A 13328-nucleotide genomic window follows, 5' to 3' on the forward strand; every position below is an offset into this window, starting at 1 on the left:
GACGGTTCCCATCATCGTGGCCTCAACCCCCTAGAGGTCAGCAGTGCCCTCCCCCCAGCTGTGAAATCCAAAAATCTCTCTGGACATTGCCAATGTCCCATGGGGGCAGAAGTGCCCCGTTTGAAAACCACAGATATAAAGGGAGACAGAGGGCCGCCCCATGGGGTTGAAGCAGCCTCCCTGGGTCTCTCGAACGAGAGAGACTGGAGGGGGCGTGAGAAACATGGGATGGGGGTGGGGAAATGAGGACTCGGCCAGCCTCTCTCCTTCCCCAAATCCACGTAAATGACAGTGGTGAAAACCTAGGAATACATCCCAAACATAGCTGGGAAACAAGAACATGCCACCCATACAACGAAAACGATGGAATTCTGGAAGAAGATGGATGGAACCAAAGTGACCCGCAGGGCAGCCTCCAGGCAGCAGGCGGGGCCAGAAAGCAGGGCTTCTAGCCCGCGAAGGGCCGCGGCTCCTACGCAACTTACCCACTTCTGAAGAATATTTATAGAAAGACAAAAACCCCACACCCAGTGAGGGAAAGTCACGGCTCTCAGTGCCTGTATCAGGAAACGAGAAAAGTCTCAAGTCACTGACTTCAGCTCTGACCTTTAAAAAAACTGAAACAGGGCTTCCCTGGTGGCGCAGTGGTTGAGAGTCCGCCTGCCGATGCGGGGGACGCGGGTTCGTGCCCCGGTCCGGGAAGATCCCACGTGCCGCGGGGCGGCTGGGCCCGTGAGCCGTGGCCGCTGCGCCTGCGCGTCCGGAGCCTGTGCTCCGCAACGGGAGGGGCCACAGCAGTGAGACGCCCGCGTACCGGGAAAAAAAAAAAAAAAAAACAGACTGAAACAAGCAAATGAACACCAAAGTAAGTAGAAGAAAGTAAACAATAAAGACCGGAGAACAGGTGTCAGTGAAGAGAATATAAAAACAATGAAGATCACTAAAACCAGAATCTGGTTCAATAAGATCAATAAAATTGACAAACCTAAGACAGAGGAAGAAAAAAGGAGAGAGGAAAGACTCACATTAACAAGACCCAGAATGAGAGCGATGACACCGTTTCGGATTCCACCGACGATAAAGGCCTGGAAGGGGAAATTGTCAACAACTTGATGCCAATGAACCTGAAAACCTCAGGGGCTTCTCAGTGGGGCTGGGGGCTGACCTCCCCCCCTGGGGGCATCTGGCAACGTCCATCTGGAGCTGCGTTTGGTGCCCATGGTCAGGGGGAGGGTCCTGGCATCCGTGGGTGGGGATGTGGAACGCTGCCCCCATCCTTCCACACCCAGGACAGCCCACCACAGAGAGTTCTCCGCTCCAAAATGTCAATAATAGTAATGAGTGTCTTTTAAACACTATCCCTACATTTCCATGAGTTCCCACAGTTAAAGTTCTACCCAAAGGCAGAATCTGACAAAACTGCCCTTTTCAGCAACTTTGCCTGTAAACTGAAGGCAAGGCAGCCGCTGTGCCGGGGCGCTGGGGGGCTGGGGGTGGGGAGGAGCATAGGGGGTGTCACAGGCCACTCCGGGGTTATCCGGGGCAGCAGGCGCCATGGAGGCTCCTCACGGGCCAGCTTTGCTGGCAGCTTCTGGAAATTGTCCCGAGAAGCCTGTTCCTCCGAGATGCAGTGTTTGCCGTGGACCAGGAGCCACACGTGGCACCCTCCTCCCGTGGCCGCAACACGGGCTCCTGGAAGCGTGGAGGCTGTCGGGGCAGCCCTGGTTCCCGTCCCCAGGGCTCTCCGGTCTGCCCTGTTAGGCGTCTTGGTTCCCGGGGAAGGACAGTCCAGCAGGGAGTGAGTTATCCATGGAAACACAGGGATGCCCTGTGGACTGGATCTGGAGGGTGAGTTGGGAGCCGCTCAGGCTGCTGGACCGACAGGTGGCAAGGGCGTCAGTGGACCCACGGTATTAGGACGCAGAGGAGCTTCTGCTCCAAGCAAGGGCAGAGGGTCAGACCAGGGGGTCCCCTGAATCCCCCACTGGCACCGCCACATCCCCTGCAAAAGCTCACGGGAGGCTGCAGAGACCCCCACAGGTAGGACCACCTGGAACTCAGGCGTCTGAGGCATAAAGCACACTCACTCACCCTTACCCGGAAAGTCAAGGTCTCAGACGAGCAGAGCCACTGGCCGGGGCCAAGGGGATGTGCAGCGGGGAGGGGAGACAGGAGCCCCGCAGAAACTAGAGCTACCATCACCCCCCTAGTTCTTCTTCGCTGTGTCACGTATATACCTACAATGAAACTAAAGCAACCTGAACAACCTGTAACCTTGTTTCCGAAAGGCTGTGTTGGCTGTAGTTAGTACACAGGGCCCAGAAACCAGGAAGGGGTCAGGCTGAACTCAGTGAACTTTGTTCCCAGACCCTGACTAGGAGGAGTTAGAGATTGTGCGATGAGCGGGATAAAAGTAAGCGTGTTTGCATTTTATACGGGATGGGGGCATTTACAACAGAGCGTGCTATTTGACAGCGTGGGGAGGAAGAAGGGGATCCACGGAGCAGCCGCCGGCGGTGGCTCCCACGGGGGCCGCCCGGCATTTCCAAATAGGCTCCCTGCACCTCTGTCACTTTCCCTCGCTGGGATCGACCCCTTCCCAAACGCTAACATGAGCACGCACATCAACAACGATAACAAAGGAGTTTTCCAGCCTTCCTGGCAGCCAGACGCAGGCAAGGCCCCCGGGTCTGGGCCCCTGACCTTCCCTGTGTGGGAGGAGGCATCCCTGCAACGAGGCGTGTGCCCGGGGGATACCAGGGCATCTCCTCATCATGTGGGGCCCTGCAGCGGGGCTGACAGCCTCGTACAGAACATCTCTATCCAGCCCCACCAAAAGGTCTGTGAAGTGCCTAACATCCCTTCTTTGCAATTAAGAACCCTACCTAATTCCTGGAAAAAATATGCAGTTGTCTCTCGCTAGCTACAGGGAGTTCGATTAAAGAGCTGATAAGAGCACCGAAGAGACATCATGCCTTGTCTTTGCTGAACTGGAGGGGGAAGCAGTTTTTTGAAAAGAGAGAAGAAAAGGTTTGGTCTCCACCCCGATGTTCACTGCAGCACTATTTACAATAGCCAGGTCTTGGAAGCAACCTAAATGTCCGTCGATAAATGGATAAAGAAGATGTAGTACATATATGCAATGGAATATTACTCAGCCATAAAAGGGAACAAAATTGGGTCATTTGTAGAGACATGGATGGACCTAGAGACTGTCATACAGAGTGAAGTAAGTCAGAAAGAGAAAAACAAATATCACGTATTAACGCATATATGTGGAATCTAGAAAAATGGTACAGATCAACTGGTCTGCAAGGCAGAAATAGAGACACAGATGTAGAGAACAAACATATGGACACCAAGGGGGGTAGGCGGGGTGGTGGTGGTGGTGTGAATTGGGAGATGGGGATTGACATATACACACTAATATGTATAAAATAGATAACTAGTAAGAACCTGCTGTATAGAACAGGGAACTCCACTTTGCTGTACAGTAGAAACTAACACAACATTGTAAAACAACTCTACCCCAATAATAAAATAAATAAACAAATAAAAAGGAAAGAAAAGGCTTGGTCTCCTCAAGGCTCTTACACAAAACTCCCACCAAAACAATGACTGTGCTCCTGGCTGTGGAGACGGACACCCCATGTCAACACCTTTTTCTGAGAGCATCAAGAAGGTGAAAGAAGGTCTTAGGACACAGAGGTGCAAACATGTGAGGTGGCACCAGGTGAGATGCACGAGGGGTAGACAAGGAGGGAGGAAGGTCACCAGGGGGCCAGTGACAAGGGTCCACCTGAAATTTCAACATCGTTCATGCCTTAAATCTCTCCCGGAGTAAGAAATATGATAGACTACAAATTGCCGCCTCTTCCTTTGAAAAATCAATGAAAGCCTCTATCTATAAAGGTTTCAACTGACTATTTTATTTATTGGCATCAGGGAAGGTAAAAGGTCACACCTCTGCTCTCAAATACACTCCAGATGTGAGCGCAGATGGGTGGGTGAGCTGTGGCCCTCCGGGGGTTTCCTGAGAACACGCTGCCACCCCGGGTGTTTTAGGAACGAACAGCAGTCAGGTTGCCCCTAAAGGGACATCTGTGCCCCGTCGAACTCGCCATCAGTGAATCTCAGACACACACACAGAGCCACCCCCACAAACTCATGGAAGCCCTTTATAAGCCTGGTAAGGTCATTCGACGTCCCTGGAGAAGCCCCATTCCAGGTGTGAGGTTTCACCGCGGTCACGCCCACGTACGCCCACAGAGCCCCTCCTCCCAGCACACATGTGACAGCACGTGTGACATGTGACGCCAGCAGGACCAGAACCCAGACCTCATCTCACGCTCACTCCCTGGATCTCCAGGGGCCCCCTCCCCTCCTTCCCAATCACTACACACAAGCACCACATTTCTGAGCCGCTTACAGACACGCCTCCATCTGAGCAGGCAAATCCTCTGCTAGAAGCTGCGAGACTGCCCCCTGGGTATTTACCCACCTCCATCACCTCCATTACCTGCATCACCTCCCATCACCTGCATCACCTGCACCACCTCCATCACCACTACTACCAGCACCTCCCGCCGTGTGGACATGGCCCAGAGGATGAAAGGGGTCACACGGTACCTGAGCAGTCCCCATGGTGGCGGAGCCGGTGCGGGCCGGGTGTTCACGGGCAGCTGCTGGGAAACCGGGCTGCTACGGCCGGGCCTCGGATGGTGGGAAGGCCTATGATGAGGAATGGATAGAAATGGGGAAAACATGATAAAAAAGGGTAAACAACCTCCCCCATGGAAAAAGAAACATATGGAATGCACATTAAAAAAACATGACACTGAGCAATAATTAAATCAATCTAGCACAGCAATATGGCAAGAACGAAATAGGCAGAGACACTGTATATAAAAAATAACACCAGGTATTTTTAAATAAGACCATGGAACCGAGAACCCTGTAAGCACCTACATCACATGGGCATTATGCAAGTATTTCGATTCTCAAGCTGGATTTGAGGTTATGACAGATAGATTTCCCACCTTCAAAATATTCACCCGGGCTTCCCTGGTGGCGCAGTGGTTGAGAATCCGCCTGCCGATGCAGGGGTCACGGGTTCGTGCCCTGGTCCGGGAAGATCCCACATGCCGCGGAGCGGCTAAGCCCGTGAGCCATGGCCGCTAGGCCTGCGCGTCCGGAGCCTGTGCTCCGCAACGGGAGAGGCCACAGCAGTGAGAGGCCCGCATACCGCAAAAAAAAAAAAAAAAAAAAAAAAATTCACCCAAAGAGAAATAATAAAACCACACTTTAAATTAGGGGTGATGATTCCTCATAGAACTTGAGGATGGAAACGATATTTGTGAACTTAGACTGGTTCTGCAAAGAACCGGGCAGATTCCAAGAAACAAAAGAACAGTCCCAGGGAATATTAATAATCGATCATTTTCCTTCCACGAAAAAAAAAAGTGCTATCCCCAGATAAACCCAAACACAGCATTTTTTTTAAAAGAGGTGCTAGTTCATATGCTTTGACAAATTATAAAGCCTCTGCTCCTTTTTTCATTGCATACTGATACACAAAATTACTGTTTCCCCCAAAATGAACCAGATGAAAGAGGAACACGCAATTTTTTGAGAAGACTTGTTTATAACATCACACTGGAAAGTGTGCTGTGCTTTCTTCATACTGAGCTTGTAGGAACACAAATGCTCATCCACAAAACACTTCACGCGGCCCTGAAACACTGCAGTCATATCAGATTAATTTCCACGAAGCCAGAAGAACTGCATGCTGTACCCCATCTTCTGAAAATCCTGTTTTGTCAGCGAAAGCTCTGACCAGCCACCAGTCTGATCGCATGCTACTAAACATCATGGACTTACTTTCAAAGATACGATCCTAAAAAGTGGAGAAAATGAGCCATTTCTTACTGTAGCAAGCACCCGCCACAAGCATTGATTACAATATGCAAACTGGACATCCACCCTTGGCCTCCGGTAACCAGTTGACAAACATGTGTTGTGACTATCAATCTAAACTGTATATTAGTTCCAAGTTACTGAAGGTTAAAGTGCCCGAGCCTCCCAGAATTGACATCCGGCTCTTCTGCTGGACGAATTCACTTACTGTATCACCAAGATCTCTCCATGTCAGCACACGGTTAGCCATGCCTCCTTTTAATGAACTTCACTGCATTTCGCAGATACTGTGGTTTTTACAAATCGAAGGTCTGTAACAACCCTGCATAAAGCAAGTCTGTCGGTGCCATTTTCCCAACAGCCTTTACTTGCTTCATGTGTCTGGGTCACGTTTTGGTAACTCTCACGAGATTTCAAACTTTTCATTAGTACTGTGTTTGTCGTGGTGATCTGTGATCGCTGATCTTTGACGTTACTATCGTAATTGTTTTGGGCGTCCCGAGCCTCGCCCGTATAAGACAGGAACTTAATCGTTAAATGTGGTGTGTGTTCCGATGGCGCCACCGGCCATTCCCCATCTCTCCCTCGCCTCAGCCTCCCTCTCCCCTGAGATACAACAATATCGAAATTAAGCCAGTTAACGACCCTGGCCAGGGCTTCTAAGTGTTCAAGTGAAAGGAGGAGTCACACGTCTCTCACTTTAAGTCAAAAGCTAGAAATGATTCAGCTTGGTGAGGAAGGCATGTCAAAAGCTGAGACAGGCTGAAAGCTAGGCCTCTTGCACCAATTAGCCAAGTTGCGGATGCAAAGGAAAAGTTCTTGAAGGAAATTGCAAGTGCTCCTCCAGTGAACACACAAATGATAAGAAAGCAGAACAGCCTTATTGCCGCTTTGGAGAAAGTTTCAGTGTCTGGTTAGAAGATCTAACCAGCCACAACATTCCCCTAAGCCAAAGCCTCATCCAGATCAAGGCCCCAACTCTCTTCAGTTCTATGAAGGCTGAGAGAGATGAGGAAGCCGCAGAAGAAAAGTCTGAAGCCAGCAGAGGTTGGTTCATGAGGTTTAAGGAGAGAAGCCGTCTGTATGACATAAAAATGCCAGGGGAGGCAGCAGGTGCCGGTGGAGAAGCTTCAGCGAGTTATCCAGAAGATCTAGCTAAGATCATAAAAGAAGGCGGCCACACTAAGCAACAGATTTTCAATGTAGATGAAACTGCCTTCTGTTGGAAGGAGATGCCATCTAGGACTTTCATAGCCAGAGAGGAGGACAGCGCCTGGCTTCAGAGCTTCACAGGACAGACTGACCATCTTGTTAGGAGCTCACGCAGCTGGTGACTCTAAGTTGAAGCCAATGCTCATTCCATCTGAAAATCCTGGGGCCCTTAGGATTATGCTAAACTACTCTGCCTGTGCTCTGTAAATGGAACAACAAAGCCTAGATGACAGCACATCTGTTTATAACGTGGTTTACTGACTATTTTCAGCCCACTGTTGAGACCTACTGCTCAGAAAAAGAGATTCCTTTCAAAATATTACTGCTGGACTTCCCTGGTGGTGCAGTGGTTAAGAGTCCACCTGCCAATGCAGGGGACACCGGTTCGAGTCCTGGTCCGGGAGGGTCCCACATGCTGCTGAGCAACCCATGTGCCACAACTACTGAGCCTGTGCTCCAGAGCCCGTGAGCCACAACTACTGAGCCTGCGTGCCACAACTACTGAAGCCTGCACACCTAGAGGCTGTGCTCCACAACAAGAGAAGCCACCACAATGAGAAGCCCGCGCACCGCAAGAAAGAGGAGCCCCTGCTTGCTGCAACTAGAGAAAGTCCGTACACAGCAACGAAGACCCAATGCAGCCAAAAATAAATAAATAAATAAAGTAAAAAGAAAATTACTGCTCACTGACAATGTACCTGGTCACCCAGGAGCTCTGATGGAGATGGACAACGAGATGAATGTTGTTTTCATGACTGCTAACACGACATCCATTCTGCAGCCCACAGATCAAGGAGTCGTTCCTACTTTCAAGTCTTATTATTTAAGAAATATATTTCATAAGGCTATAGCTACCAATAGCTACCATAGACAGTGGTTCCTCTGATGGGTCTGGGCAATCGGATCAAGTCAATTGAATACCTTCTGGAAAGGAGTCCCAATTCTGGGTGCCATTAAGAACATCCATGGTTCATGGGAGGAGGACAACATATCAACGTTAACAGGAGTTTGGAAGAAGTTGGTTCCATCCCTCATGGATGACTTTCAGGGGTTCAAGGCTTCAGGGGAGGAAGGAACTGCAGATGTGGTGGAAACACAAGAGAACTAGAATCAGAAGTGGAGCTTGAAGATGGGACTGAATTCCTGCCATCTTGTGATGAAACTTGAAAGATGAGGAGTTGCTTCTTATGGATGAGCAAAGAAAGTAGCCTCTTGAGATGGAATCTACTCCTGGTGAAGATGCTGTGAAGGTCGTTGAAATGACAACAGAGGATTTAGAATATTACAGAAACTTAGTTGATAAAGCAGCAGCAGGGTTTGAGAACATTGACTCTACATTTTTTTAATGTTGCTTTTTTTTTTTTTTTTTTTTTTTTTTTTTTTTTTTTGTGGTAGGTGGGCCTCTCACTGTTGTGGTCTCTCCCGTTGCGGAGCCCAGGCTCCAGACGCGCAGGCTCAGCGGCCATGGCTCACGGGCCCAGCCGCATCCGCGGCATGTGGGATCTTCCCAGACCGGGGCACGAACCCGTGTCTCCTGCATTGACAGGCGGATTCTCAACCACTGCGCCACCAGGGAAGCCCTAATGTTGCTTTTTTAAAAATTCTTTTTCATATTCTTTTCCATTATGGTTTCTTACAGGATATTGAATATAGTTCCCTGTGCTATACACTAGGACCTTGTTTATTGGCTGCAATTTTGAAAGAAGTTCTGTGGGTAAACTGCTATTAAACAGCATCACCTGCTACAGAGAAATAGTTCCTGAAAGGAAGGGTCAATCAGTGCAGCCAACTGCACTGTTGTCTTAAGAAACTGCCACCCCAGCCTTCAACAACCACCACCCCGATCCTTCAGCAGCCTCAACATCAAGGCATAACCCTCCTCCAGCAAAAAGATTACAATTCACTAAAGGCTCACATGATGGTTAGCATTTCTTAGTAATAAAGTACTTTTTAATTAAGGTAAGTACATTGGTTTCTTTAGGCAAATGCTATTGCCCACTTAATAGACTACAGTATAGCGTGAGCATAACATTTATATGCACTGGGAAACCAACAACTTTGCATGACTTGCTCTGTGGCGGTGGTCTGGACTGGAACCCACAGTATCTCAGAGCTGTGCCTGTACTTAATTATTTTTTTCTTGCCTTGAAGACTCACAACTAGCCCTACAAATCCCTTACTGTTAGGCATTTGTGTTGTTTCCAATTTCCTCCAACTGGTAACAATTCCGTATATATTTTTGATTGCTCTCAGTGAGTGTATGCAGAATAGGTTTCTATGAGTAGAATTACTGGGTCAAAGGATATGCACATTATTGGCCCCAGATGCTGCCCAAACATTTGTACCTATTTACCCATAACAGAGTATCCATTTTTTTTTGTTTTTGCCTCTGTTGAAAAGAAAGTTTCTCATTGTTTTCATTGAGTTTCAGGGCCTTTTAATATGACTATTGATCAAATGTATTTCTGTATAAATTGCCTGTTCCATAGTCTAGCCTACTTCTTTGGGGTGATAAATTTTTAATTACCAAACAAGTATCTCTTTATAAATTCCAGAATTTTATAATTCTGCTCTGTAGGTTACTAACATTTTATTTCACTCTCATTCATGTGTTAACTTCATCAATGGTATCTTTCACCAATTTAGATGGGTTTAACATTATTTATGGTCCAAATATTTCAATCCTTTCCTTAATGGTTTCTGTGATTAGAAAGATCTTCCCAATTCCACAATTTAAGACATATTTTCTATTAAATGTTCTTTTAGCCCTTCTATAACTATTTTTAATGACTGGAACTTTTAAAAATGTATTTGAAACTTTTTGAGTTGTGAAATAGAAATTAATTTTTTCTCTCTCCAATGGCAACCAGTTACCCCAACAAATTGGCCGAATAATCCATATTTTCTCCACCAACTTGAAAATGCCACTTAAATAGACAAGTTTGTTCTGCAGCTCTGTCTACCTTCTGTAGCATTAGAATGAGAGTTTCTCTCTGGTAGACCAGAACTCCCACTATTCAGATTTTCTTTAAAACTCTTTTTTGGACAATCTTGTGAATTGATTCTTTTAGTTAATTTTATTATCCCTTAATTAACTCCTCTCTTCCCACCTTTATTGCCCTTCCAAACAGGTCTCTGACTAACGTTACAGCGCACGAGCGCACACGCACGCACACACATGCACACGCATGCACACCTGAAGGGAAGTGATGTGTTTCAGTACTGAGTTTCCCACTACAGCATCTCCCCATACCAAGCACTTGGTAATGTCTTATGTCCTTTCCAAGCATTTTATCACTTTTTTCCCCTATAGCCCTCATCCATTCCTGTTTTATCCCAAGGTATTTGGTAGGGTTTGTTGTTTTCGAGAATGGACCTCAAAAACAACATTATTTTATCATGTGCAGTAAAAGAATTTTTATTTATTAGTTTTTTATGTGTCCTATATAATCAATGTTCCTACTGATCTAGCAGATTTTGTATAATATCTTCCATTTTTCACTGAAATTAAATCTTGATTTCCAATATTTTATCTCCTTTATTTTCCCATATAACCTTAACTAGAGACCCCAGAATAATATGGACTAATAGTGATCATTTTGACATTGTTACTTTGTTTCATATTTTAGTATTTCCTCCATGACTACCATGCTTGCTGTGGTTTCTGATTATATTCTTACCCCTGTTGAGAAAGGTCCCTGCCAATGCTCTTTCACTTAGAATTTATCATAAATGGCTACTGCATTGTTTCAAGGTCTTTCAGTATCTACTGATACAACTGTATTTTTTCTTTTTTAACATGTTCATCTTATTTATTCCCACAATAGAGATTCTATTATTGAAATAATCTTAAATTTATGGAACAGAGACTACTTGGTCTTATTTAATATACAGTTAGTTCTATGTGCTAACAGTTTGTTTATGAAATTTACATTTACACTCAAGTGAAATTAGCCTCTTTCTGATCCATTACTAAATTATGGGATTATTCATTATAAACGAATTATTTATAATTCATTATAAAAGAGTGATGCTTATTTCTCTGAAATAGTTTAGATGACATAGAATTATCAATTCCAAAAAGTTTCTGTAGAATTTACCTATGAAACTGAGCCAGTGTCTTTCATGAAAGCACATTTATGAAAAAATTTTAATTTTCATAAAATTCTGGAATTTATAAAGAGATACTGGTTTGGTAATTAAAAATTTATCACCCCAAAGAAGTAGGCTAGTCTATGCAGTGGATCCATCTCTTTATCCATAACTGAACTTCAAATTTCTCTTGAAAGTCCTTGAATTGTACTTCCTTCCCAGAGCTAGCAAAATACTAATTTCCAATCAATAGTGCAGCACAAATATGGTACGCTCGTTCGTTATGTTCGCCATTCTCAGCGTAAGCCCTGCAAAGCGGGAACACGAGATTCTAGGGAAAATGCACTTTGCTGCTGAAACAGAAAAAAGTCCCTGTGGCTCAAGTATTTCTACTTCCCAGGGAAGTTAATACATTGAAACAGCCTCCTGATACTAATTGCACCTTGTGATTTTGAGCTTCATAAAAGAAAGAATTGACAACTAACTCTAGAAGAAGCAAAGTTCTGCGTGTGCATCTTACATAATCCCTGTCCAGCAGCCAGGCCCCTCGTAACAGCCGAGTTGGCTCTGACTGCGGACAATCACCAAGCCTTCCGGCCCCGTTTCCCCGACCACATGAGTCGGCGGAGAGGCCTCAGAGGTCCCTCTCACTTTCAACCAGTAAGTACTGGGTGAAAGATTACACATCTGTGCAGAAGTTATAAAAACGAGTCACACACAGATGTTATTTTTTATAGAGTTTACATACATAGCAAGGGATAAGCCATGAGCAAAAATCAACCACACTGTAAGGAAAACACTGTAATTCTATGGGGCGAGAGGGGGTGCAATGCAGTGCGGACTCCCAGACAGGAGAACTGACGCCAAGCTGGAGAAGCGAGGAGGGGTCCCTGTGAAGGAGGGCGTGCCCGGGCCGGACCTGCTGGGACTTGAGGGCGGTGTCGGGCGGGGCGGTGTCCCGGGGGCCGTAGTGGAGCAAGGGAGTCAGAGGGACTGTTAGTGTTGGGTTTGGCTGCAGCACGGGGGTGCATGAAAGGGAACAGAAAAAACAAGAGCGGCTGGATCAGCCCCTGATCTACAGACCCGGGAAGAGCAGGCTGCGAAGCCGGGACTTGGCTTTGAGGCAGTGGGGACCTCCCCACTACCTTCCCGAGCAGGGAAAGGCCGGATGGAGCCGCTCTGGGAAGGGTCTCCGGGGCAGCCAAATATGGTGGGATCAGGGGCACGACAGGAAGCAGCCAGTTGCACTGGATCGGGAGACGATGGACTCAAGGCCAGAGGTGGGGTCAGCACCGGAGCGGATCTCAGAGGCAGAAGAACACGGCCACCCCCGCGGCCGCGGCGTGGACGGTGTCGGGACAGGGAGACACGCCCCTCCCACTGGCCCTTCCCTCCTGGGGGTCGGGGCAGAGCAGGTGGTCCTGGGCCCCCGGGCTCCCAGCAGTGCCTGCGAAGCTTCCAGGCAGGGCGGGCCACCTCCACCCTCTCCGGCCACGGTCACTGCACTGGGCCACAGCCTCTGGCACGATTCCGGAATCTAGGGCCCTGAACACCCCACACAGCCCAGACCACAGCCCTTGAGCCAGGGCCACGAGCCTGTCGCCCGCCGGCCAGCCTCTGCCCTCTGAGGACCCCCCCGCCCCCCAGCACTGCTCGATCGGCCACTTTTCTCTGCCCTTCTCCAGCCTCTCCTCACCCCCCTCATGCCCTTCAGAGCAGCTAGAGCCCCAGCAGGCCCCGGACTTGCTGCCACACACCCTCTTGTGTCTTTCTGCCCTGCATGCGTCTCCCTTTCCGGACAGTCTCAATTTATAACCCTAACAACCCCTGGACACACGACTCCAGCTGTGGACGCCCTCATTCTCTGTTCACTTCTCTCCAAGGAGGAGGGGTCGGCCTCAGGGTGACCATGGGATCCAGGGGGTTGACTCGATCTTAGAAGTTACAATGGTTCGTGACACCCCGCCCCTGCCCAAAGGCTGCAGCACGGAAGCCGATATCCAGTATGTCTGTGGGGCTGGAAGTCCAGCAGCAGGTGCCAACTGGGGGAAAAGCTCCTTAGAGGGGTGATGGTAAAAAAAAGATTGAGAAACAACCTTCCATAGGCT

At 47.9% G+C, this 13328-nt stretch overlaps 1 protein-coding gene across 9 annotated transcripts in view; it reads right to left on the reverse strand.

Moving 5' to 3' along the window:
- Nucleotides 1-13328, reverse strand: part of DLGAP2 (DLG associated protein 2) — a 719273-nt gene that overhangs the window by 635621 nt on the left and 70324 nt on the right. For 4 of the 9 annotated variants that reach the window (XM_067022655.1, XM_067022652.1, XM_067022651.1 and 1 more), the window contains exon 2: nucleotides 4630-4731. The exons of the other annotated variants lie outside the window; for them this stretch is intronic. In XM_067022655.1, the coding sequence (XP_066878756.1) occupies nucleotides 4630-4644 (15 nt within the window). In that variant the 5' untranslated portion in view covers nucleotides 4645-4731. The remainder of the gene's footprint in view (nucleotides 1-4629; nucleotides 4732-13328) is intronic. 9 annotated transcript variants of the gene reach the window in all.

This window comes from Kogia breviceps, chromosome 20 (genome assembly GCF_026419965.1).
Source record: "Kogia breviceps isolate mKogBre1 chromosome 20, mKogBre1 haplotype 1, whole genome shotgun sequence".
NCBI classification, from domain to species: Eukaryota; Metazoa; Chordata; class Mammalia; order Artiodactyla; family Physeteridae; genus Kogia; species Kogia breviceps.